The sequence below is a fragment of the Phalaenopsis equestris genome, unplaced genomic scaffold (genome assembly GCF_001263595.1).
Source record: "Phalaenopsis equestris unplaced genomic scaffold, ASM126359v1 Scaffold000001, whole genome shotgun sequence".
Lineage (NCBI taxonomy): Eukaryota > Viridiplantae > Streptophyta > Magnoliopsida > Asparagales > Orchidaceae > Phalaenopsis > Phalaenopsis equestris.
The window spans coordinates 718,103-739,196 of NW_018164443.1; the positions used below are offsets into that span (position 1 = coordinate 718,103).

Here is a 21,094-nt window from a genome sequence, read left to right on the forward strand (position 1 = left end):
GAAGAGGGAGATCGAGAGTTAGAGCAGACGAGAGAGAAGCAGTCGAGAGAAACTCTGTCAAAAAAGAGAGATAAAATGAGGGCCACAACATTAAACTCGCGGTTTACAACTTATTATGATCATATGTATTTAACAGATTTTCAAAAGGATTAGTCCTTATTTTCAAAATGGACCGGACCAATGCGCCAAAAGCCCCTTCCTCTGCGCGGTCTGCAGACCCGATATATAACTCGGGTTTAACGTAAATCCGATTCGCAGCTAAACACCGCCTAGGGTTTCTCTTGCGCCGCTCTCCACCGTAAGCCATGGCTGTTGCTCCTCCTACGATTCCATTACCGGCAACGTCTTCTGGGTTGGCTCCGCCTGCAGATGTTAAACTTTTTAATCGTTGGTCTTTCGAAGAAGTCGAGGTTGGTTTTACTCATTGCTCTCCCGTTTCTATCATGATTTTGGCATTAAGGGTCTATTTGATGTTAATTAGTTCTGTTTCGAAGGATCTGATGTTGTTGGTTCCATTTCTTTTTTTTTTAGTTGAACTCTGTCAAAAAAGAGAAATAAAATGCGGGCCACAACATTAAACTCGCGGTTTACAACTTATTATGATCATATGTATTTAACAGATTTTCAAAAGGATTAGTCCTTATTTTCAAAATGGACCGGACCAATGCGCCAAAAGCCCCTTCCTCTGCGCGGTCTGCAGACCCGATATATAACTCGGGTTTAACGTAAATCCGATTCGCAGCTAAACACCGCCTAGGGTTTCTCTTGCGCCGCTCTCCACCGTAAGCCATGGCTGTTGCTCCTCCTACGATTCCATTACCGGCAACGTCTTCTGGGTTGGCTCCGCCTGCAGATGTTAAACTTTTTAATCGTTGGTCTTTCGAAGAAGTCGAGGTTGGTTTTACTCATTGCTCTCCCGTTTCTATCATGATTTTGGCATTAAGGGTCTATTTGATGTTAATTAGTTCTGTTTCGAAGGATCTGATGTTGTTGGTTCCATTTCTTTTTTTTTTAGTTGATTGTGAAATCTATGTAGCCAGGTTGTCTATCCTGCGCTGAATAGTAATATTTTTTGCCTCTGTGTTTTTCGACTGATGATTCTATGATTTAATTTGATGAGAATTTTGCTTAGATATCTGTATATTTTTGGCTGTAGCTTCACTCGTCTACCTTACTGCTTATAATAAAAATTTACCGTGTGTAGTTATATTTTTTATTTTTATTTTTATTTTCTGGTAATACTTCCAATATCATTAGTTTTAATGTATAAGCTAGTTTGATCAGAAAGAAACTTTAACCATTGTGGGACAGTTCGGCAACTTCCGGCATTTAAGTTAATTTGTTTTTACTAAATACTGTAAATCTGGATTTTGTAAATCTTGAAATGATTAAATCTCAGAAGCTGATAAGCACTAGATTTCACAAATCCAGTTAAATTCTGTAAAACTCTTTGACATTTCCTGCGAGGATTTAAGGGGCTGTTTGGCTGCAAGTAGGATTTAATGTAAATAGGATTCATGTAGCCAACCCCACTTAGTGGGATAAAGGCTTGTTGTTGTTGTTGTTGGATTTATCAAATCCTGAATTGGTTAAATCCTGAAAACTGTTTGATATTTTAGTAAGTTTTGATAAATCCTGAGAAACTGTTTTTCAGATTTAATAGGATTTAGTTTCAACAATATGAACAATGTCATCTCAAGGCAGCAATTATAACAGTAGCTCAAGTTGGGTCCCATGAAGAGCAATGTTAAGTGAAATTAACCAATAGTTGATGGTATGGGTATGCATAAAATTTAATCATTTTTGGTGACCAGGTTGGCATGATAGAGGGTGAAACCCTAAACTCTCCAACTTATTTACCTACAAACCCTAAACCGAAGAGGTGGAGAGTGCAGAGGACGATGATGGTTTGTCGAGCTACAACAGTGAAGAAAAAGAGCTTCTCTGTAAACTTGATGCCACCTGAGAGATGTTTCATTTTTTTGTAAATCCCGTTAAATTAGTTGCACTACAGGATTTAGATAATCCCATATTTATCACAAGTTGGGTGATTTTGGGATTTACTTGACCTTGGGATTTATGAAGGCATTTTTTTACATTTGGCAGGATTTATGCTAAATCCTGTGTAAATTATGCTTAAAACCAGCTACTAAACGGCCACTAAAAAAATTGATAGGTTTGTTAGAATACATAAATGTAATTAAAATTTGATTATTTCATTACTATGATATAAATTAATTAATTTTCATTGTACTAAAGTATTGCAAATTTAGTCAATCTTTTAATACTTAATAATTAATCACCGATTAGCTGTTTGGCTAGAGTGAATCACGTACTCATATATTTGATTCATTAGTTTATTATTTAAATTTCTTAGATAATTGCTCATTAGGTTAAATTACTGACAATATTTATGTAATTTAATTTCAAGATTTAAATATGTTAGTCGAAATATAAATTTATGTTAATTATAGAATTATTAAGCTTAATTAAATTATATTTATTTTTCTCTAATTATACTATTTTATAATTAATTATTCACTAAACTAACTGATCATTTATAAAAAAATAGTTAAACAAATTGTTCATTATGCTAATTAATATGTTTTGGATTGAGAGTGCCACTGACTCAGGAATTAACATAAGAAAGATTGAAATTACTTGTCAAGAATGTGACCTTAAACATGTGGTCGTTAAAAAGGAGGACATGGTTGGAGGTCTACTATCCTTTAAATCCAAAATGAGCTGTTAGTGGGTTAGACCTTCTAGAAAAGTCAATTTAGATCCTAATCTTATTTTGCTGGCTAGTCCTTAGGTTTGTTGTAGGTTTACTCAAGTTTTGCAAGTCAAATGTATTATCCTCCTCTAATTGATATTAAAATCTTAATTTTCCTATTTAATTAAAATTTTTACTTCTATTTTATACTTCTTTAATATAGCAAAAACTTCACAGTTAGTTTTGTGTAACTAAACATAGCAAAATTTTAAAAAATTATCAATAAAGATAATAAAGTATCTTTTTCCACCTCTAGCTAAATTTTTATTTAAATCACAGAAATCACTACAAATGAGTTCTAATAAATAATTTTGCTTAATAGAATTAGATTTAAACAATTTTATAGTTTGATTTGCTTGAGAATCAATTTCACACTTCATATATTTATTTATATCTTTTTTATATTTTAAATTCATATGCATCAAGTATAATTATTTTATAATTTCTAGGTAAAATATTTTAAGTTCTTTGTATGGAATTGGTGTATAATCTTGAAAATTTCAACAATTTTTATTATATTGGTAATGTTCAAAAGCTTAAAAAACAAATACCAATCTAGTGCAAATGCCCAAATAATAGTCAGCGAGTCAATCTGCACTGATGTACTTCAAATTATTCTTGCCTTAACTGAAGTGAAGATTGATTTTTGTTTACATTTGAGGCATGATGGAGTACTTGGCCGACAAATAACTGACACACTACTCTGTAGATATATTGGCTAAAACGAAGTATTGTAGTTAACATTTTGTTGTCCAGTTCTCATTAACCGTTCTCAAAGATGGTATTTTGTAGTCTTGAGCTTAAACTTTATTTGCATGTTTATTATTTGGAATGTCATACAAAAGGATCATGTTATATGTATGTGTGTATTTTTATACATATCTATACCAAAGTAATTCTAAAATTAATACGACCTTCTAGTTGAGACATTTGTTTTTTATAATCCTAAAAATAGCATCTGTAAAGCTTTATCTTTGTAGCAGTATGAAAATGAATTATCTTATGGTTCATTACCTTTTTCATATGAATCTATATTATTCGACTGCTGTTCTATTATTTGGTATAGGTCCAACCACTCTACAATATAAAACATGTGTTATGATTATCTAGTAAATTAAATTTTCTTTGCCTCACATTTCAAGCTAAAAAAGTACAAATGGTATTTTGGAGAAGTTTTGTTTAATTTTTATAAACCAGTATGGGATGATTCAATAAATTTCAATAAGAATCATATGACATTTGGAAAATGCGTGCTAAAATTATTCAAATACAATACAAATTTATTCTTATGTTAAATAAAAAAGTACATTATCCAAAAAAGAAAAACAAAAAAAAAGTTCCAGATGTACGAATTAGTGGAACTCCTTTATGCTAATTTTATAATTTGATACTTATATAGTTAAACAATATTCAAATAAAGCACAAGATTTAGAAACAAAATAAATGGAAACTAGGACATACGATTCATTGAGAGTGGTTGATTTTAGGTTGCAGCTCCAGTTTCTACGAGTACTTCGTATGTTATAGGCTAAAGAGTAAAAACTAGGATTGGGAATTTCTAGGGAGATGAAATGCATATAGGAATAAACAATAAAAGGAAAAAGAGGTTCAAAAAATAGATGTGAAAAAATAAGAGAGCTTACTTTGAAATTGACTTATTGAGCAGATAAGCAGGGAGAGGTAAGCCGTGGAATGTTTACAGGATTGTCTCAAAATTTATAAATTATAAATTGTTTAAGGTGGGAGAAATCAAAGATATTTTTTGAAATATTTTCGAAAGCAAAAGATGGAAAGCTTTGGATCTCTATTTCATGATTTGGAGATGTGTGAACCGAAGAGAGATGCTTGATTGGGGAAATTTTGTTTGAGGGAACTGGAGAGGATCTGACTTGGGAATTTTGTTTTATAGTTAATTGTTATTTATCTAATCAAGAGCCAAGTCAAACAAATGCTGATTATGCAATAACAATTGAACCCATTGTTTGGTATTTTTATTGTGCTACTATTCATGGTTTTGAATTTTTTTGTTAATTTTATTCAGTTCATAAAAAAAAGTTTTTTGCTTTGTTGATTCTTTCTTTGTATCAGGTTTCTGACATGTCACTTGCTGACTATATTGCGGTGACTCCTTCAAAACATGCTACTTATCTTCCACACACTGCTGGACGTTATTCTGTGAAAAGGTTTAGAAAAGCACAATGCCCCATTGTTGAAAGGTTGACCAATTCATTGATGATGCATGGTCGTAACAATGGGAAGAAACTGAAGGCCGTTCGCATTGTTAAACATGCCATGGACATCATTCATCTCCTTACTGATACTAACCCAATTCAAATCATAGTTGATGCTGTCATCAACAGGTAAATAATGTTTTGTTTACATTTGAGTTAGTTCAAATGAAAGTCTAAGCGAGGCCATAATTTGTTTGGTGCTTTATTGATTTGTGATATTTCAAAACAGTTTATTCTACTTGAGTATTTATGGCTTACCAATTTCAGTGGAACATAGGATATTTTATACTGATTTTCTCAGTTTCATTTTTGTTAACGCATATATTCTATATTCGTCTTTACATGCAGTGGACCAAGAGAGGATGCCACTAGAATTGGATCTGCTGGTGTTGTTAGGCGCCAGGCAGTTGATATTTCCCCTCTGAGGCGGGTTAATCAAGCAATATATCTCCTCACTACAGGTGCTCGTGAGAGTGCTTTTCGAAATATTAAGACAATTGCTGAGTGTCTTGCTGATGAATTGATTAATGCGGCAAAGGGTTCTTCCAACAGGTGAGCTTTCTGCCCTGTGATTATTTAGGGCTATTTGCATACATTGCACCAAATTCTTATATCTTTACACATCTCGTACCTAAAGTTTTATATTTAAACAACACTCAAATCTTTAATATCACATCTATAACAACACTATTATCACTTTTTGAAAGTGAAATACACATTTTCAATGCATAGGTTTAAAGCATCAATGTGCTTAATATGTAAATATTGTAGTTTAGGTGTGAGATATATAAATACATAAGAATTGCGTGCTATACATGTAATTTTTTCTTTTATTTATTGTTTGCTTCGACTTTATCTTCATCAGCTTCAGTATTTTTTTATTCTAGAAATCTTTGCTGAGTGACGGCTAAAGACTTTATTTCTTTCTGTGTAGAACTACAAACGACTATCTAATTAATTCTGCATAACTGCATTTATGCATCCCACGTTTAAATTAATAAAAAATTAACAGATCTATAACTTTGTGACTTCTGTGATAAATTTATTTTAAGGGAAATTTACATACGTAGCACTCAATTCTTATGGATTTACATGTCACACCTAAATTTCGATATTTACATGCATTTCACTTTACCTATGTATGAAAAGGTGAATTTCACAATTAAAAAGTGTAACTAGGCTATTTTTTATTAGATATGAAAATAATTGCGTGCTATATGTCTAAAAATGAAAGTTTTGATGTGAGATGAGGAAATCCATCGGAATTGAGTGCTATGCATGGAAATGCCCCTAAATGATTTAGAAAAACAGAATTGTTTAGGTATTGCTTTTGTAAATGAGACGTTGTTCCACATTATTGCGTTGACTATTTAGATATTTATGTTTATAAATTAATTTATTGGTGATTGTTAATGTGAGTTTATTTTTTTTGGAAGTAACTTACATTTGTCGTTGTTTTGTTTGTAGTTATGCTATTAATAAGATTTGGGGAATTTCAAAATATTCACATAATTATGGTACATAATTCTTTAATCATAGATTGTTCACTTAACATTTAATTTCTTAAAAACCTCACAACAAAGTGGTCTTAGACTTGCTAGATTCTTCTTATCAACATGTTTTTTTTAAAAACAAGCTAGTCAAATTAATTTGAGTCATCTATTAATATCATACGATTTATAATCAAAGATTAACCTCTTGATTTGGGCTTATTTGGACTCGCATTAAATTTTTCTGGTGTCATTAGGCATGTTTCATCGACATTTTCAGTTTTTTATATGTTAAATTAGAATTATATGATAATGAATTTAATTTCAAGAAATTTTCAATTTAAATCTTTAATTGAGATCGTCCTTAAACAAATGGATTGATAATATATCAACTACAAATTCATATATTAGTGTAGAAAAATTTCTTATGAGGAATAATTTTAAGGCAAAATATTGAAGTTTAGATGATTCACAAGAAATTCACTTAATAATGAAATTCATAAAAAAAACACATTCTAAATTCAAATAATAAAGTCAATTTTTTGTTGCCTCGAACTTATAAAAGAATGATGTTTTGATGTAAATTCATTAGAATGTGCAAAAAATTTTGTGGAAGTAACACAAAACAATAAATAAAATAAATAAAAATGTACAAATAAAAGATAATAGAAATTATATGAAATAAAATGATTAAACATATTAAGAAATGAAATAAAAAATGTATAGAGATGATTTTTATGTTAATAATACAAAATGATACAATGAGTATATATATAATCTATTGAGAGTGCATAATTTCTTTATAATTATTCTTCAAATTAATTTATAGTTTAAGATTTAAATTTAATAATATTCTAAAAATTTTAATTTTATTTTCATATACAACAAGAACAACAATAAAACCTTAATCCCACTACGTGGGGTCGGCTGCATGAATCCTTTTTTTCCCTTGTCCTATTTAGTGTCATATTTTCATTTACTTCTAATAAATTAAGATCATTTTTTGTACAATAAGCCGAAGTCTAGTAGGTCTACCTCTGTCTTTATTAACATAAGTCGAACCTAAAACATCTACTCTCATAATCAGATCATTAGATGGTCGACGTTTAATGTGACCAAACAATCTAAGACGACTCTCTAATTTTTTCCTTCACTGGAGCTACACCAACCCTATCACGAAGATATTCATTTCGTATTTTTTTTCCAAGTGTAAAGCCATTCATCCGCCTAATCATTCTCATCTCGACAACACTTAACTTAGTATTATGCTTCTCTTTTAAAGGCTAACACTCAACGCCATAAAACATTGCATGTCTCACTACCATCTTATAAAGTTTTCTTTTCAATCTAAGCGATACTTTTCTATCACACAAAAGGCCCGAAACATTCCTCCACTTCAACCAACCAACTTGAATTCTACTATTAACACCCCAATCTATATCACCATCGCTTTGAACAACAGGCCCTAAATATTTAAATGGTTCACATCTTTTAATAATTTGATCACCCAAAGTTACACTTCTGTCACTAGAGCTACTACTACAAAAATTATATTCCATGTATCCAGTTTTAGTTCTACTAAAATGAAGGCCTTTAGACTCCAATGTAGACCTCCATAATTCAAGTTTTTCGTTGACTTTTTCTCTCATCTTATCCACGAGAAGGATATCATCAGCAAAAACCATACACCAAGTTACATCCTCTTGTAAATGTCTAGTAAAGCAAAAAGATATGGGTTTAAAGCCGATCCCTGATGTAATTCCACATAAATAGGAAAATAATTGGTCAATCCTCTCCTTCAGTTCGAACACAAGTAACAGCTCTAGTACATATATTTAATGACTTGAATATAAGTCATATCAACACCTTTCTTCTCAAGAACTCTCCAAAGGATATATCTTCGAACCTTATGGTAAGCTTTTTCTAAATCAATATAAATCAGATTTAGTTGCTTCTTATTTTCTCTGAACTTATCCATCAAACCTCTCAATAAATGTATAGCTTCCATAGTAGACCTGCCCGACATAAATCCAAATTGATTATGAGAAATCTTTGTAATATGACTTAACCTGTGCACATTTTTCACTTTATTCAAGTTCTATAACGCGTCGCTTCCAGGGGATACCCTGACACTTACACAATGTTCAAAAGGATTCATGTTATGATTTTATTTCAACAAGTTTTATGCTAAATGTCGACTACCTAATATAACTCTACACTTTTCACATTCTGACTTGGAACCGACAATGACATTGTTAAACTTTATTTTCATTTACTAAATAAAAAAATGAAATTAATATTTAAACCACAATTAATAATACCATATGTAAGAAGTGTAACTAATTGGGGCAATTACATAGATAGTACTAAAAATTTTAATATTTATTAAATTCATAAGCTCTTATATCTATTATTTAAATTCTTACGTAAATATTGAAATATAAAATAAAATTTTAACTCTTATTTTTTATCATATTCTCAATACTTTAATGATAATTAAAAAAGAATATAAGTTTTAATTTTGTAAATAAATAAAATTTGAGCTTTGTGTGTCATTGCAACCATTAGTTGAAAATCTTTTGACACCCTCATTATCATCACGATGGTCCATTATCAGACCAAAATGTTATATAAGAATTGTCTTTTTTTAGTATACTTATACGAGTTTTTCTAGTGCCGCACTTGCTTTCGGGTTTTTTGACTCCGTACTTACAGAGGATAGAGGCTGAATCAGGTGTGACACTAGACCAAGATGGATAATTCTTATATAGCATTTACTCTGAGAATGGACCGCTGTGATGATAATGATGACGCCAAAAGATTTTCAAACCAACAAGTGTGATGAGGCAAGAAGCTCAAAATTTATTTATTTAAATTAATACTCAGAATCATTAAATTATTGAGAATATGATATAAAAAAATTAAAATAAGAGTTGAAGTTTTATTTTATATTTTAATATTTACATGATAATTTAAATTATATATATAAGATGTTATGAATGTTATAAATATTAGAGTTTCTAATATTATCTATGCAATTGTCCCAATTATTTACAATTCTTTTATATGGTATTAATTGTGGCTTAAATATTAATTTCAGTTTTTGATTTATAATATGAAAATAAATTTAAAATTTTTCATAAAGTTATTAAAGTTAAATCCTGTACTATAAATTAATTTAAAGAATAATTATAAGTAGATCATACACACACGGATTATCTAAAGTCATAAATGTAAAAAAATTGTTCTTGATTTTAAATAATTACTAATTAGATAACATTACCATAAAAATTATAAATTTCAGTTGATTTTATATGTACTCATTATATCATTTTGTATTATTAACATAAAAGTTCATCTTAATATAATTTTTATTTTATTGTTTAATATGTTTAATCATTATATTTCATATAATTTATATTTTGTTTTATTTATATATATATTTTTACAATTGTTTGTTTGTTTTGTTTATTTTTTTGTGTTACTTCCACAAAGTTTCTTGCACATTCTAATGAGTTTAGATCAAACATTAATCTTTTTTATGACTTTTTTTTTTTTGAATTTAGAATGTGTGATTTTTTTTATTATGATTTTAATTATAGAGTGGATTTCATGTGAACCATCTAGAGTTCGATATTTTGCCTTAAATTATTCCTCGTAAGAAATTTTTTTACGCTAATATTTGAATATGTAGTTGATATATTATCAATCCATTTGTTCAAGGACGATCTCAATGAAATATTTCAATTAATTTTTTTTTGAAATTAAATTAATTATTTTATAAATTCTACTTTTAACAAACTTACAATAAAATTGAACATGTTGATGAGGCATGCCCAATGACACTATAAAATTTTAATGTGAGTCCAAATAAACCCAAATAAAATGATTAATGTGTGATTAAAAGTTGTATGATATTAATTGATAACTCAGATGAATTGGACTTGGTTGCTATTAAAAGAACATGTTGATAAGAAAATTCTAGCAAGTATAAGATCACTTTTTTTTTTTTAGGTTTTTAAGAAATTAAATGTTAAATGAACAATCTATGTGTTGAATTTGAATCTCTTCGGGAGACACTCTTAAAGAATAGAGTATTGGATGAGAAGAAGAGAGAGGACAGTAGCACTGTAATGATTTGTCAGATGCATTTATTATTGAGGCACTCCATTATTTTTAGAGCTAAGTTGGTAGATGTTTACATACTCTACTCCTAGGGTATGTAGATACGGCGGAGGTACTTTGGTCCAATTCATAATAACAAACCATAAATTCTGTGAGTGTGGTTGGGCGTCTGCTAGGCCAGGCGGTAAGCGATTTATTTGTTCTGGCGAACATTCTTTTGGTGTCTTCTTTGGATGATAAGTCTTTGGTTTCCCATTCCTTTTTTCCCTTCAAAGATGTGTTGCTTTTCCCTTATTCGACAGTGGTTTGGTACATTTTGATGACTTTGGGATGTCTCCAACAGGCTACGGTGGGTTACGCCTCTCTTTCCTACTTTCCCATGGGTGTTCTCGAGATCCACGCCAACTCATTCTTGATGTACACTTTAAAGTTCCTCAATTTTATTGTTCCTTGATAATGATGACTTCAATAAATATGAGAAAATTTTACTGCAAGGGAATATTTCAACTACCATTTAATGCTATAAATAAACGCAATATATTTTTGAGCCCGGGATCATCAAATAAAAATATGTGAGATGTGGTTTCATCGTTTTGGATTTGTTTTCGCTTTCTGTGCTTTTGTCTTTATTAGTAGTTTCGTGATGGAAAAGTTGTCTGATTCCAAATTGCAAGTTGCCGATAAGGCCAGTGTGTTGGTTGCTCTTGGAATCAGATCGCGTCGTCCCTCGGGTGAGCATCGAAAAGGAAGTCGATCAAAAGACAAAAATCAGCGGAAGAAATGGGAAAGGGGGAATCGTTGGATTTGATCCGCGTCATGTTGAGATCTGCTTTCATGATTGAGTACAAGTCGGGTGTTCCATTGTCGGGCTCGTTGGTGGGAGTTCCCTCTATAGCTTACCTCTCGCGGATTCTCTCAAGTGTTCGTATCTTTTTCGATGACCAACAAATGATGGAGCCAATCCCGCATTTGGTGAAAAGCTATCTGTGGGTGATATACCATCCTGCGATGCAGAAGGTAGGACTTGGTATGAGGTCATTCAGAGTTTAGGTAAGATTCTTTTCCCTTCTTTCCTTCACTAATACAGGATGCGTGCTAACGATCTTCCTTCTTGCAAATGGGGATTTTTTCATTGGGCATCTTTTGGGGATTGTTGTGAGCGGTGATCCGATCCCTAGGATGGTCGTTGCTTCGGGTGATCTAGCTGCCAATGAAGCAGATGTTAGTGGTCATCCCGTTGGAGTTGATGCGACCCCAGAGGAAGTTCTTGAGGGTTTTCGATTGTCTCCAGGGACTTTCCTCGTGTCGACTATCAGAAATGAGGGTAACGAACTTCTCTAAGAGATCTTCTATGGATTCTTCAGAAGGGGGCCTGCTCTCCCAAGGACTGTTGGAACTACCACAGTGATGTGGATGACGTTCATTATGTTAGTTCGGGGCAGGGTCTCCAGTGCTAGTGCTTTCCCCTTGTCTTTGAATTGGATGTCTCAGGGCCATGAACTCTTTTTAATTTACCCGCTTTGATCAGCTCTTCGATAAGGCTCTGGAGGTGTTTGCATTCTTCCGTGTCATGATCATGGTCACGGTCACGATGGTATTTGTAGTACTTCCCGTCATCCCGGAGAAAGCTTCCAGCTCTCATCGGGGCGGGCTTCCTGGATGTCGTCCCCTACTTCTGCCATTGATACTCTCAGCGGGGTAGCTCACAAGGTGTCTTTGTACGGTGGTTCGTAACGAAGTGTCGACCATTTGTGGTACCATATCGGCTGTGGGTTTCGACTTCGTGCCTAATAACCATGATGTTCATGTCTCCTGAATTTCTCGTTGTCATGGGAGGTCTAGCCTTCTTCGAAACGACGTCAAGCCAGTAATCCACGTTCCTCTCTTGGTCTTGTTCGCGATGCGTGGATAATTTTTCTTGGCTCGGCATCCCACCGACTCCCTTTTTGGGGTTGATTCATTCGCCAACATGTCTTTGTTTGTCTTTTCTATCAATTCGGCCATATCTTGGGGTTCGTTGATGGTGAGGTCTTAGGAGAATATCTCAAACCCCAAGGTTTGCTTAAAGATGCTTACGGGGGTGTCAACTTTAAGATCTTTTACTTCTAGCATTTTCCTCTGCAAGCGTGCTATGACCCCTAGCAAGCTCTCATGCTCGCCTTGTTTAAGCTACACAATGACTGTTGGCTCTTGACAGATTGCTGAGCGTTGATAAATTGCGCGAGGTACAATCTTTTGAAGTCAGCTAAACTGCCGATGCTCCCTGCTAGAAGGTTGTGGAACCACTTCAAGGGTGACTACCTTAAGGTGGTGAAAAACAGACTTCACTTGAATGCGTTTGAGATCTTGAGCAAGCATATGGCCCACCCGAATGCTGCGTGATGATCGTTGGGGTCAGACCTCCCTCTATATGCCTCAAGGGCCAGTAGCTTGAATTTTTCGGGGTTCCGCCTCAGATATGCGGAGGGAGAAGGCATTTTTCGGTTGGCTGGGTGCCTCCACACGATCAACACATTGCTTTTCTATCTTGGCTGACATTACACCATCCTGATGTTATGAGTCATCTGCTCCTTCTGGACTGCATCCCGCTCTGCCATTGTCATGCGTCGGGGCCACCTCCCGTGACTGGTTTTTTCATTGTGGGGCTTGGTACCCCGCTAAAGTGGTGACGCACCTTAAGACTTCGGCAAATTGGCCGTCACTTATTATGATATGGGCTCTCATTTCAATGTCCTCTTGTGGGGGTTCGTGTTGGCTATTGCCCTTTGTTGCTTGCCTTTCTTTGGGATCGCCGTGCTCCTCATTTAGTTGACGACATGACTCCATGCTCACAACACGTTTTTGGATGTTGAATTTGAATCTATCCGGGAGACATGCTCAAGGAATAGAACGTTGGATGAGAAGAAGGAAGGGAGAGGGCAGTAGCACTGTAATGAACTGTTAGATGCCTTTATTATTGAGGGAGCCAGTTGTTTATTGGGCTAGGTTGTAGATATTTACATATTGTGTCTCTAGGGTACGTAGATATGGCGGGGGCACTTTGGTGCAATGCATAATAACGAACTATGAGCTAGGCGGCTGCTAAGCCGGGCGATAATCGATTTCTTTGTTCAGGTGAACATGATTTTGGTGAGTCTTCTTGGGATGATTCACCCTTGATTTCTCATTTCTTTTTTCCCTTCGAAGGTGTGTCGTTCCGCAAGGCCCCCCACCCTATCCCCAACAGGCTCCGATGGGTCATGCATCCCCTTCCTCCTTCCCCATAGGTGTCCTTGAGATCCATGCCTGCTCATTCTTGATGTACACTATGATTAAAGAATTGTGTGCTATTTATGTCACTTTTCCTTTTGTTTGTTGTATGCTTTGATTTTTATCTTCATCAACTTTTACTTGAGCAACAGCTAAAAACTTCTTTTCTTTCTTTACAGAACCACAGACTACAAATTAACTCTGCATAAACTGTATTTATTCATCCCACGTTTAAATTAATAAAAATTTTTAAATGATTTGGTTGCTGGCTTTATAAAAAGAGAGAATTGTTTAGACATTATTGCTTTGACTAATTAGATACTAATTAAATTTTATCAGCTATTGTTAATATGAGTTTAATTTTTGGAAGTAACATTCGTGTTTATGTCGTTGTTTTCTTTGTAGTTATGCCATCAAGAAGAAAGACGAGATTGAACGTGTGGCCAAGGCAAACCGTTAGAAGGAAAACAATTTTTTTTTTCTGAGATGCATTTCATATCGTCTTATCTTGTCTTGAGATTGTTGTTGTGCTTTTAGGACTTGGTCGAGTTGTGGATGTTTGTGGTTGTGGATGTTTGCTTTGTCTTATAAATCTGGCGCTCGAATGTTTCTATTATATTTGCAGTTTCTTTGTTTTCAGAGCACGAGAACTTCAAATGTTAACATTTATTTTTTCATAAAGTTGTGGATGTTTGTTTTGTCTTATAAATCTGGCGCTCGAATGTTTCTATCATATTTGCAGTTTCTTTGTTTTCAGAGCGCGAGAACTTCAAATGTTAACATTTATTTTTTCATAATCATCTTATAATTCATGGTTACCTAAATTATTTGTATTTATCACTCATCAAGTTGATAATATTAAAACATGCAAGAGATACATTTTGGGGGTCACATTTGAGTCCTCAACATGGTTTAATGAATATGTATGATGTCATCTATATTTGGTTGTTGTGATATAATGACCTCATTTAATTTTATTTTTTACTTTGATATTATTGTTCTAAAAGGTGAAATTATATATATATATATTATATATAATTTTGATGCAATAAATTATTTTTAGTACTTTTTTCTTTTTATTCCATTTATTTATTTAAAATTCCAATCTTAAAAATAAAAAAAATAATATAAACTATATGTGTTAGGACTCATTAATTATTTTACAAATATGAACTATGCATAAAATGGTCATAATTATGAGAAACATAATTAAGGTTTCTTTTTGCTTCCTTTAAATGTGGAATTTTCTAAGAAAATGAATACTAGGTTTGTTTCTTCCCCTCAATTATAACTTTTATAAAACATAAAAGCTAAAATTCAACTAAAATACTTGTAAAAGAGATAATATTATGTTTAACTTAAATTAAATCTTGTTGAAATAAATTTCATTTATTTATTTATTTTTTTTTTAAATTTTAAACTAAATTAGATTCCATTACTTGAAAATATTGGGTTACTATTTAAGTCAGGCTTGAGTCAAGCATATAAACCCAACTATTATTAGAGTAAAATTATTGAGTTGATTAGAATAATTCAAAATTAATTTGAAATTAACTTGGCTACTATTGAGATTCAAAGCCTAATTAATTGTGTTATATGGGTCATATTTGAGTTATTTGGTTCATATTAATAAAAAAAGTATAAGATTAATATGCTAAACATGCTAAACTAATAGAATTTGGTTTATACAAATTCCATGCTTTGTTTGACTAGGCTTTTCGATTCTTCTACTTTCAATGAAACATTGATAAAAGTCTTTGGCTTTGTTTGGGGTTCAACTTCTCCGAAATTTACCCCCACTGGAACGAAAAAAATATTACATCCGGAGTTCGACGCAAGTTGCGTCTGGACAACGGTTGCGATCCACCGAAGTTTTTTTTTTTTCCCTCATTCGCTTTTTCCGGTGGATCACATCTTATTTCTAGACTTCAAAGGTAATATTTTTTCAACTGGAACATCATTCTCCCATATTTCTAATCAAAAGCATGACGAAGCTTTTTTTTTTTTCCGTTCTGCTATTTCGTAAATTGAAATGTCAAAATTAACCTCGTTCTACTTCCTTACTTCGCCACCTACCCCCCTTTTCACTTATGTTTCCCTGTCTTTGTTCAACTTTTTGTTTGTTCTCATTAGCTTTGTCTCAAGAAAAAAAATTGCGTACGTAAGATGTACGCAACGCTGCGTACGACAGTAGGTTACAGGAAGTGTATTTGAGAGTTACATCCGCGTTATGCCCCCTATAACCTCCCTGTAACCTACAGAAGCGTGGAACTTACTAGAATGTACAAATAGGTTACAGGGAGGTTATAAGGGGTATAACACATATGTAATTCTCAAATACACTTCCTGTAACATACTGTTGTACGCAGCGCTGCGCACGTCTTACGTATGCAAATTTTCTCTGTCTCAATTTGCTTTCTAGACCAGAGTCAATGCTTTTTAGGCTAAAACGCTACTCTTTCCTTCCCAAAGCTTGAATCCAAATAATACATCAACTTTAAAAAGTTAAACGACAAAACATCATATTTTTGAAAGCACATTTTAAAACAGCTTTTAAAAAAAGCAGAAGCTTAGCCAAATCGGTCTTTGGGTTCATTTGAAGGAGCTTGGCTGTTCGGCGAAGCTCCGTGTGGCGGAACGAGCATTGTCATAAGAGTTCCAAAACAACAACAAATTGAAGTTGCGCAAAAAAGTTTCGGGTGACGTAGAGAGACACAAGTTTACCAAACTAAAAAAAATGCACATCAGTGTTTAAAACAACAACCGAATAAAACGAAGCTTGAATGCTTTCTCAAATTAAACCTTTGATCAAATTAAATCTAGATCAAATATATAAAAGAGTTAAATTCATATTTTACCAAGTGCCCAACCTCAGCTATCGATATGATCTGATTTCGAGCTCAGCTAAGGTCGGCTCAAATCGATAAAAAAGAAAATTCAATCCAAAGTTTTTGCTAGTAGCTCTGCTTGTTTATTTTGATCCGAGCCAAACTTTGAATCAATTTTTGATTAACGATATTTGAGCTAAATTTGTTAAAGTTATAGCCATAAACTATTAACGATCCGATTTCCAATCTAATTGAGATTGACTTAAAATTGGTTCGAAAAAAATTTAATCAAACATTTAATATTTTAACTGATAGTTCGACTCATTTATTTTAATCTGATCGAGATTTGGGCTAAAATTCTCTCTTAACTAAATTCACATCCCTATACCTGTCAATCCATATTCCGCAATTAGGACTCCTATGCAGGAGCGTTTATTGAGTGTGAACATCGCACACAAATTTACGTGCAGCATACAATCTGAAACATTGAATTCCATCTCTTTATTTTTTTATTTTATTAAAATGTCACACTAACATTAGAGCGATTATTACGTGCGGAGAGCGCACGCAGCTCTCTATTAGAGCGATTATTACGTGCAGAGAGCGCACGCGGCTCTCCGATCAGAGCCGCACTCCACACACCTACTAATAATTAGACCTAACATTGACTCTCTGACCGGACACCGGCACGCAAAACGCAATAATTTTTCCGTGTGCAGACCAGCAGTTCGAACCAAGCAGGTGCAGATCGCGCGCGGATCGTAGATCGATTTTCTATTCGCCATAACATTGCTGCTCATCTGGTCGCAGCCTATTCTTCTTCTCTCCACCTTTCATTTCTCCTTAGGTTGCTGCGACTGATCGATGTCGGCCCGGCAGGGTCCGCCGAAACATCAGAATAAATTTGCCTGGAATCCTAACGCCGGTCATAAGAAGAACGAGAAGGTCCTTCTCGCCATTAAGCACGTCTCTGGTGTCACTTTCGTCTTCTTTGATTCTTATTATGTTTATTTTTTGTAGGAACTAGGGGGAAAGTTTCGGCCTTACTCGGATATTACCGGGGTATGCCCAAGATGCAAGGAGCAGATCGAATGGAAGCGAAGGTCTGCTTTGACTCCTTTCCGTTAATGATTATCCCTCTGTAAATTGATGAAAGATGTTCTAATCTTTTTTTTTTTTTTTTTCCTTTTTTTTATTGTCGGTATGGGAAGTATAAGCCTCTTGTAGAGCCTGCCAAGTGGTCAGTTTCCATTTTCTATTACCAACTAATCCTGTTTTCGTTTGATATAGTTCATTTAATTGCTTTTAAATAGACAGTTGGTGAATTCACATACGTATCACTGAATTGCTCAGATATCTAACATCTAAATTTTTACATTTATTATATAGATTCAAATGACTTCAAAACCTATGCATGAAAATGTATATGTCACCTTATATAAGTTAATTTTAATGATGTTTTTACGTCAGTTGGTCGTTAGAGTATTTCATAAGTTAATAAATATGTAAGTTTTGATGTTTAAAAATATAGAAATTTAGTAGCATGTAAGTAAAGCTCACTATAAAGCAGGTTTTAGAATGAACAATGCTATAAGAAAACTAAATCGGCAGTGAAAAATAAATGGCTAAACTTTTGAATTGTAGGATATGGGGGTAGGATGATAGTTTAATGCTTAATAGCCCATTTTTTTTTGTTGATTTCGCTTAAAATGATTAGCTTCTAAACTTTTATTTTGAATAATGATGATTTTATTATTATTATCAGTTTTTGTGTGCGAAAATGAAATCATTATGTTTGATGGAGTATTAGGAAGATTTGTCAAATCAATATTGGTTTCTAAATACAAGTTTGATTGGCAACAATTAGGGATTGAAACCATCTTGGTTTTAGGAAATCCTATGGCTATTGAATTGTTAAAATTGTTTGGTATGACATCTACTAAGTTTGACTAGTTCATGGTAAACCGTTCAAATGTCTGTTTTAGGATTTAAAATTTCAATTTACATGGGATTTAATTAGAAAAATAGATATTGGAACCAAAATGCAGTTGGCAAGCAAGGGGTGTTGGAGAGTTAGAAGGAGAGGACAATACCTTAACGTGTCTCAAGTCTAAGCCCTGGAAAATGTGGGAGAAGTAAGCCAATGAAGTGGGTGGAGAGAGAGTAGATGATGACTTGGCTTCTAAGGAGGGACGTGGATGTTTTGATGAGAGGGAGGGGTAACACCATTGAAGAATGTGAGCTTCACAGAGAGGAAGCTAGCCATCTAAAAAAGAGAAGGAAGGTCACAGCAATACCTAGAGGATCGAAGAACCTATGAGACCCCACAAGTTTTGGTACTGTAAATCTCGCTCTATACCAGATTTGATAGACTCTGCCAAGCCAAATAAATTGGGATATAAAATGCCTTTGAATTTAGATGCCTCAGAAAAGTTTTTTTTTTTTGGCAAACTTTAAGCAAAGTTCTAGTTAAGTACTTGTTAATACATGTTTCAAACAGCCCTACATCCAGCCAAATTATGTTTCTAACTAGTGTTATCGTCTTTAGATGCATTTTTCTAATTTTAAGCACCAAATGAGCTATCTCTGTTCATGATTTTTTTTTTATATTTGATTTTTAAGCTTTATTAAATATATAATGTTTATCACCTTTTTTTCATTCTTTTTGATAGTATTTGTGCAATTTTTTCAGCCAGAAGTGCACCAAGAGAGTGGTTCGCCAAGCATATCATAGTGTATGCTCGGGCAAGTATCTCAATTTACATACAAATGATTAGTTATTTTGGACTGGGTTTTCACTGATTATTTTATAAGTTAATATGTCCTTGTTGAATGTATGAAAAATATTTGGCATAGGATGTGCGAAGGATCTCAATGTGTGTGCTAAGTGTTGCTGCAACAAGGATCAGATTGTGGGGAGGTGATTTTCTTAGAATGCTAACCTTTTTCCTCTTATTTTGAATTGGATGTTGATCTTTTTATTATTTTCATAGGGATGCCACAGAGGTTGAGGCTGAGCAAAAGGCCCTTGAAGAAGTTGGTTATCTCATTTGCCTTTATGATGTTTATCCCTTGATGATTTATGCCACCTTAGAGGCTTGTTTAATTTTGTTTTGTTTATAGGCAATTAAAAATGCTCGTGAAAGGGATAGAAGGACTCTTCTACGTGCTGTAAGTCATTGAAATTGGAACCTTGAATCCACTTATCATTTTTATATGCTATTCACACTCGACTTTACCATGTGTTGAGCCCAAATCATTTATCATTGTTGTCTCGTTATGTGGCTTAAAGATGTGTTCAATTTATTGAATCTGTACATTGTCTCTTCAAGTAAACCTAATCATGTTTTTTATGCAACCATATAAAGTAAGTACTGCATTTAGCTTTTGACTTTTCTAAATAAATATTTTGTAATTTTTACTTTCTGAGATTTTATTTTTCTTCCCAATGCTCTGACCTGCTTTTACTTTTAAGGAAAAAGATGTTTTTTAAATTTTTGTTTACTATTTAGATTCCACATGCTACAATGTGTCCACTAGAAGTTGTTTTCGGAGCTGGATGGGTCTATCCATGAAAGCATTATTGTGTTCCGTGGTAGCTTGCTTGCATTCTGCTTTTTGTAGGAGTACAACATAAATACCGTCTCCCTTATAATTACATATGTATCAAAATCACATCAACTGCAAGCCTCTTCTCAAACCCTGAAGTCGAACCTATGCAGTGAAGTGACACAGTACTCCACATTGCAAACATTCAGTAGTGAAATGGTGCAGAGAGGTAATGACACAACAAGAAAGTGTCAACGAGAAATTGATGCAAACAAGATATGAATTCTCTATCTTCATCAATCAACCAGTTTGAGAGGATTTTTGGTTGGATGGAATTTTTGGCAAGAAATCTGTGTTATATGGGAATATGATGATTAGTTCCCTTTGGTTGAGCTTATTTGTACTTGTTGGTCTTTCTTGTATTTTAAACACTTTTGGAACGCTATAACCAAACATGTTAAGATGACTTTTGAGTTAGAAACAACAATTCGACTACAAGTTTACGAAAATAGAAATTATTAACACCTCAACTTTAATTTTTCACCACAATTTTCTGACAACTTTTTCAAATAACAATTGCCAGGCCACCAAATGAAGCCCAAAAGTATTATTAAATTCATACTTAAACATATTAAAAAAATCCTATATGGTTTCATTTGGATGCTTGTAGATGGAAATCATGTTTTAATTAATGATGATTTTGTTTTCAAATAAGTGTTAAAATGAAATATTTATTTTTGTGTGATTTTGAAGGTGTTTGTAGTGCGAAATTTTTATTGATTTCTAATTTTATTCAATCAAATTACAGAATTTAAAAGATACATTATTCCTTTAGACATGATTCAA

The 21,094-nt window shown here is 33.3% G+C and overlaps 2 protein-coding genes across 5 annotated transcripts; both read left to right on the plus strand.

Moving 5' to 3' along the window:
• The first annotated feature begins 234 nt into the window (after positions 1–234).
• On the plus strand, positions 235–14,428 carry LOC110020898 (40S ribosomal protein S5-like). Of its 2 annotated transcripts, none has more exons than XM_020719289.1 (4): positions 235–410; positions 4,865–5,136; positions 5,356–5,559; positions 14,277–14,428. In XM_020719289.1, exons 1-4 carry the CDS (start codon positions 306–308, stop codon positions 14,329–14,331), a joined length of 636 nt encoding a protein of 211 aa, XP_020574948.1. In that variant the 5' UTR covers positions 235–305; the 3' UTR covers positions 14,332–14,428. The 2 variants fall into 2 exon arrangements, with proteins under 2 accessions (XP_020574948.1, XP_020574871.1); XM_020719212.1 differs by lacking the exon at positions 235–410 and adding an exon at positions 721–894.
• Positions 14,429–17,368: 2,940 nt separating this feature from the next.
• LOC110017799 (uncharacterized protein C9orf85) lies at positions 17,369–20,743 on the plus strand. Of its 3 annotated transcripts, XM_020726514.1 has the most exons (9): positions 17,369–17,482; positions 17,530–17,644; positions 17,720–17,801; positions 17,900–17,939; positions 19,392–19,444; positions 19,556–19,619; positions 19,693–19,735; positions 19,823–19,870; positions 20,212–20,381. In XM_020726514.1, exons 2-9 carry the CDS (start codon positions 17,564–17,566, stop codon positions 20,272–20,274), a joined length of 474 nt encoding a protein of 157 aa, XP_020582173.1. In that variant the 5' UTR covers positions 17,369–17,482; positions 17,530–17,563; the 3' UTR covers positions 20,275–20,381. The 3 variants fall into 3 exon arrangements, with proteins under 3 accessions (XP_020582173.1, XP_020574379.1, XP_020589908.1); XM_020718720.1 differs by having other exon boundaries at positions 17,369–17,644; XM_020734249.1 differs by lacking the exon at positions 20,212–20,381 and adding an exon at positions 20,422–20,743 and having other exon boundaries at positions 17,370–17,644.
• Positions 20,744–21,094: the final 351 nt, after the last annotated feature.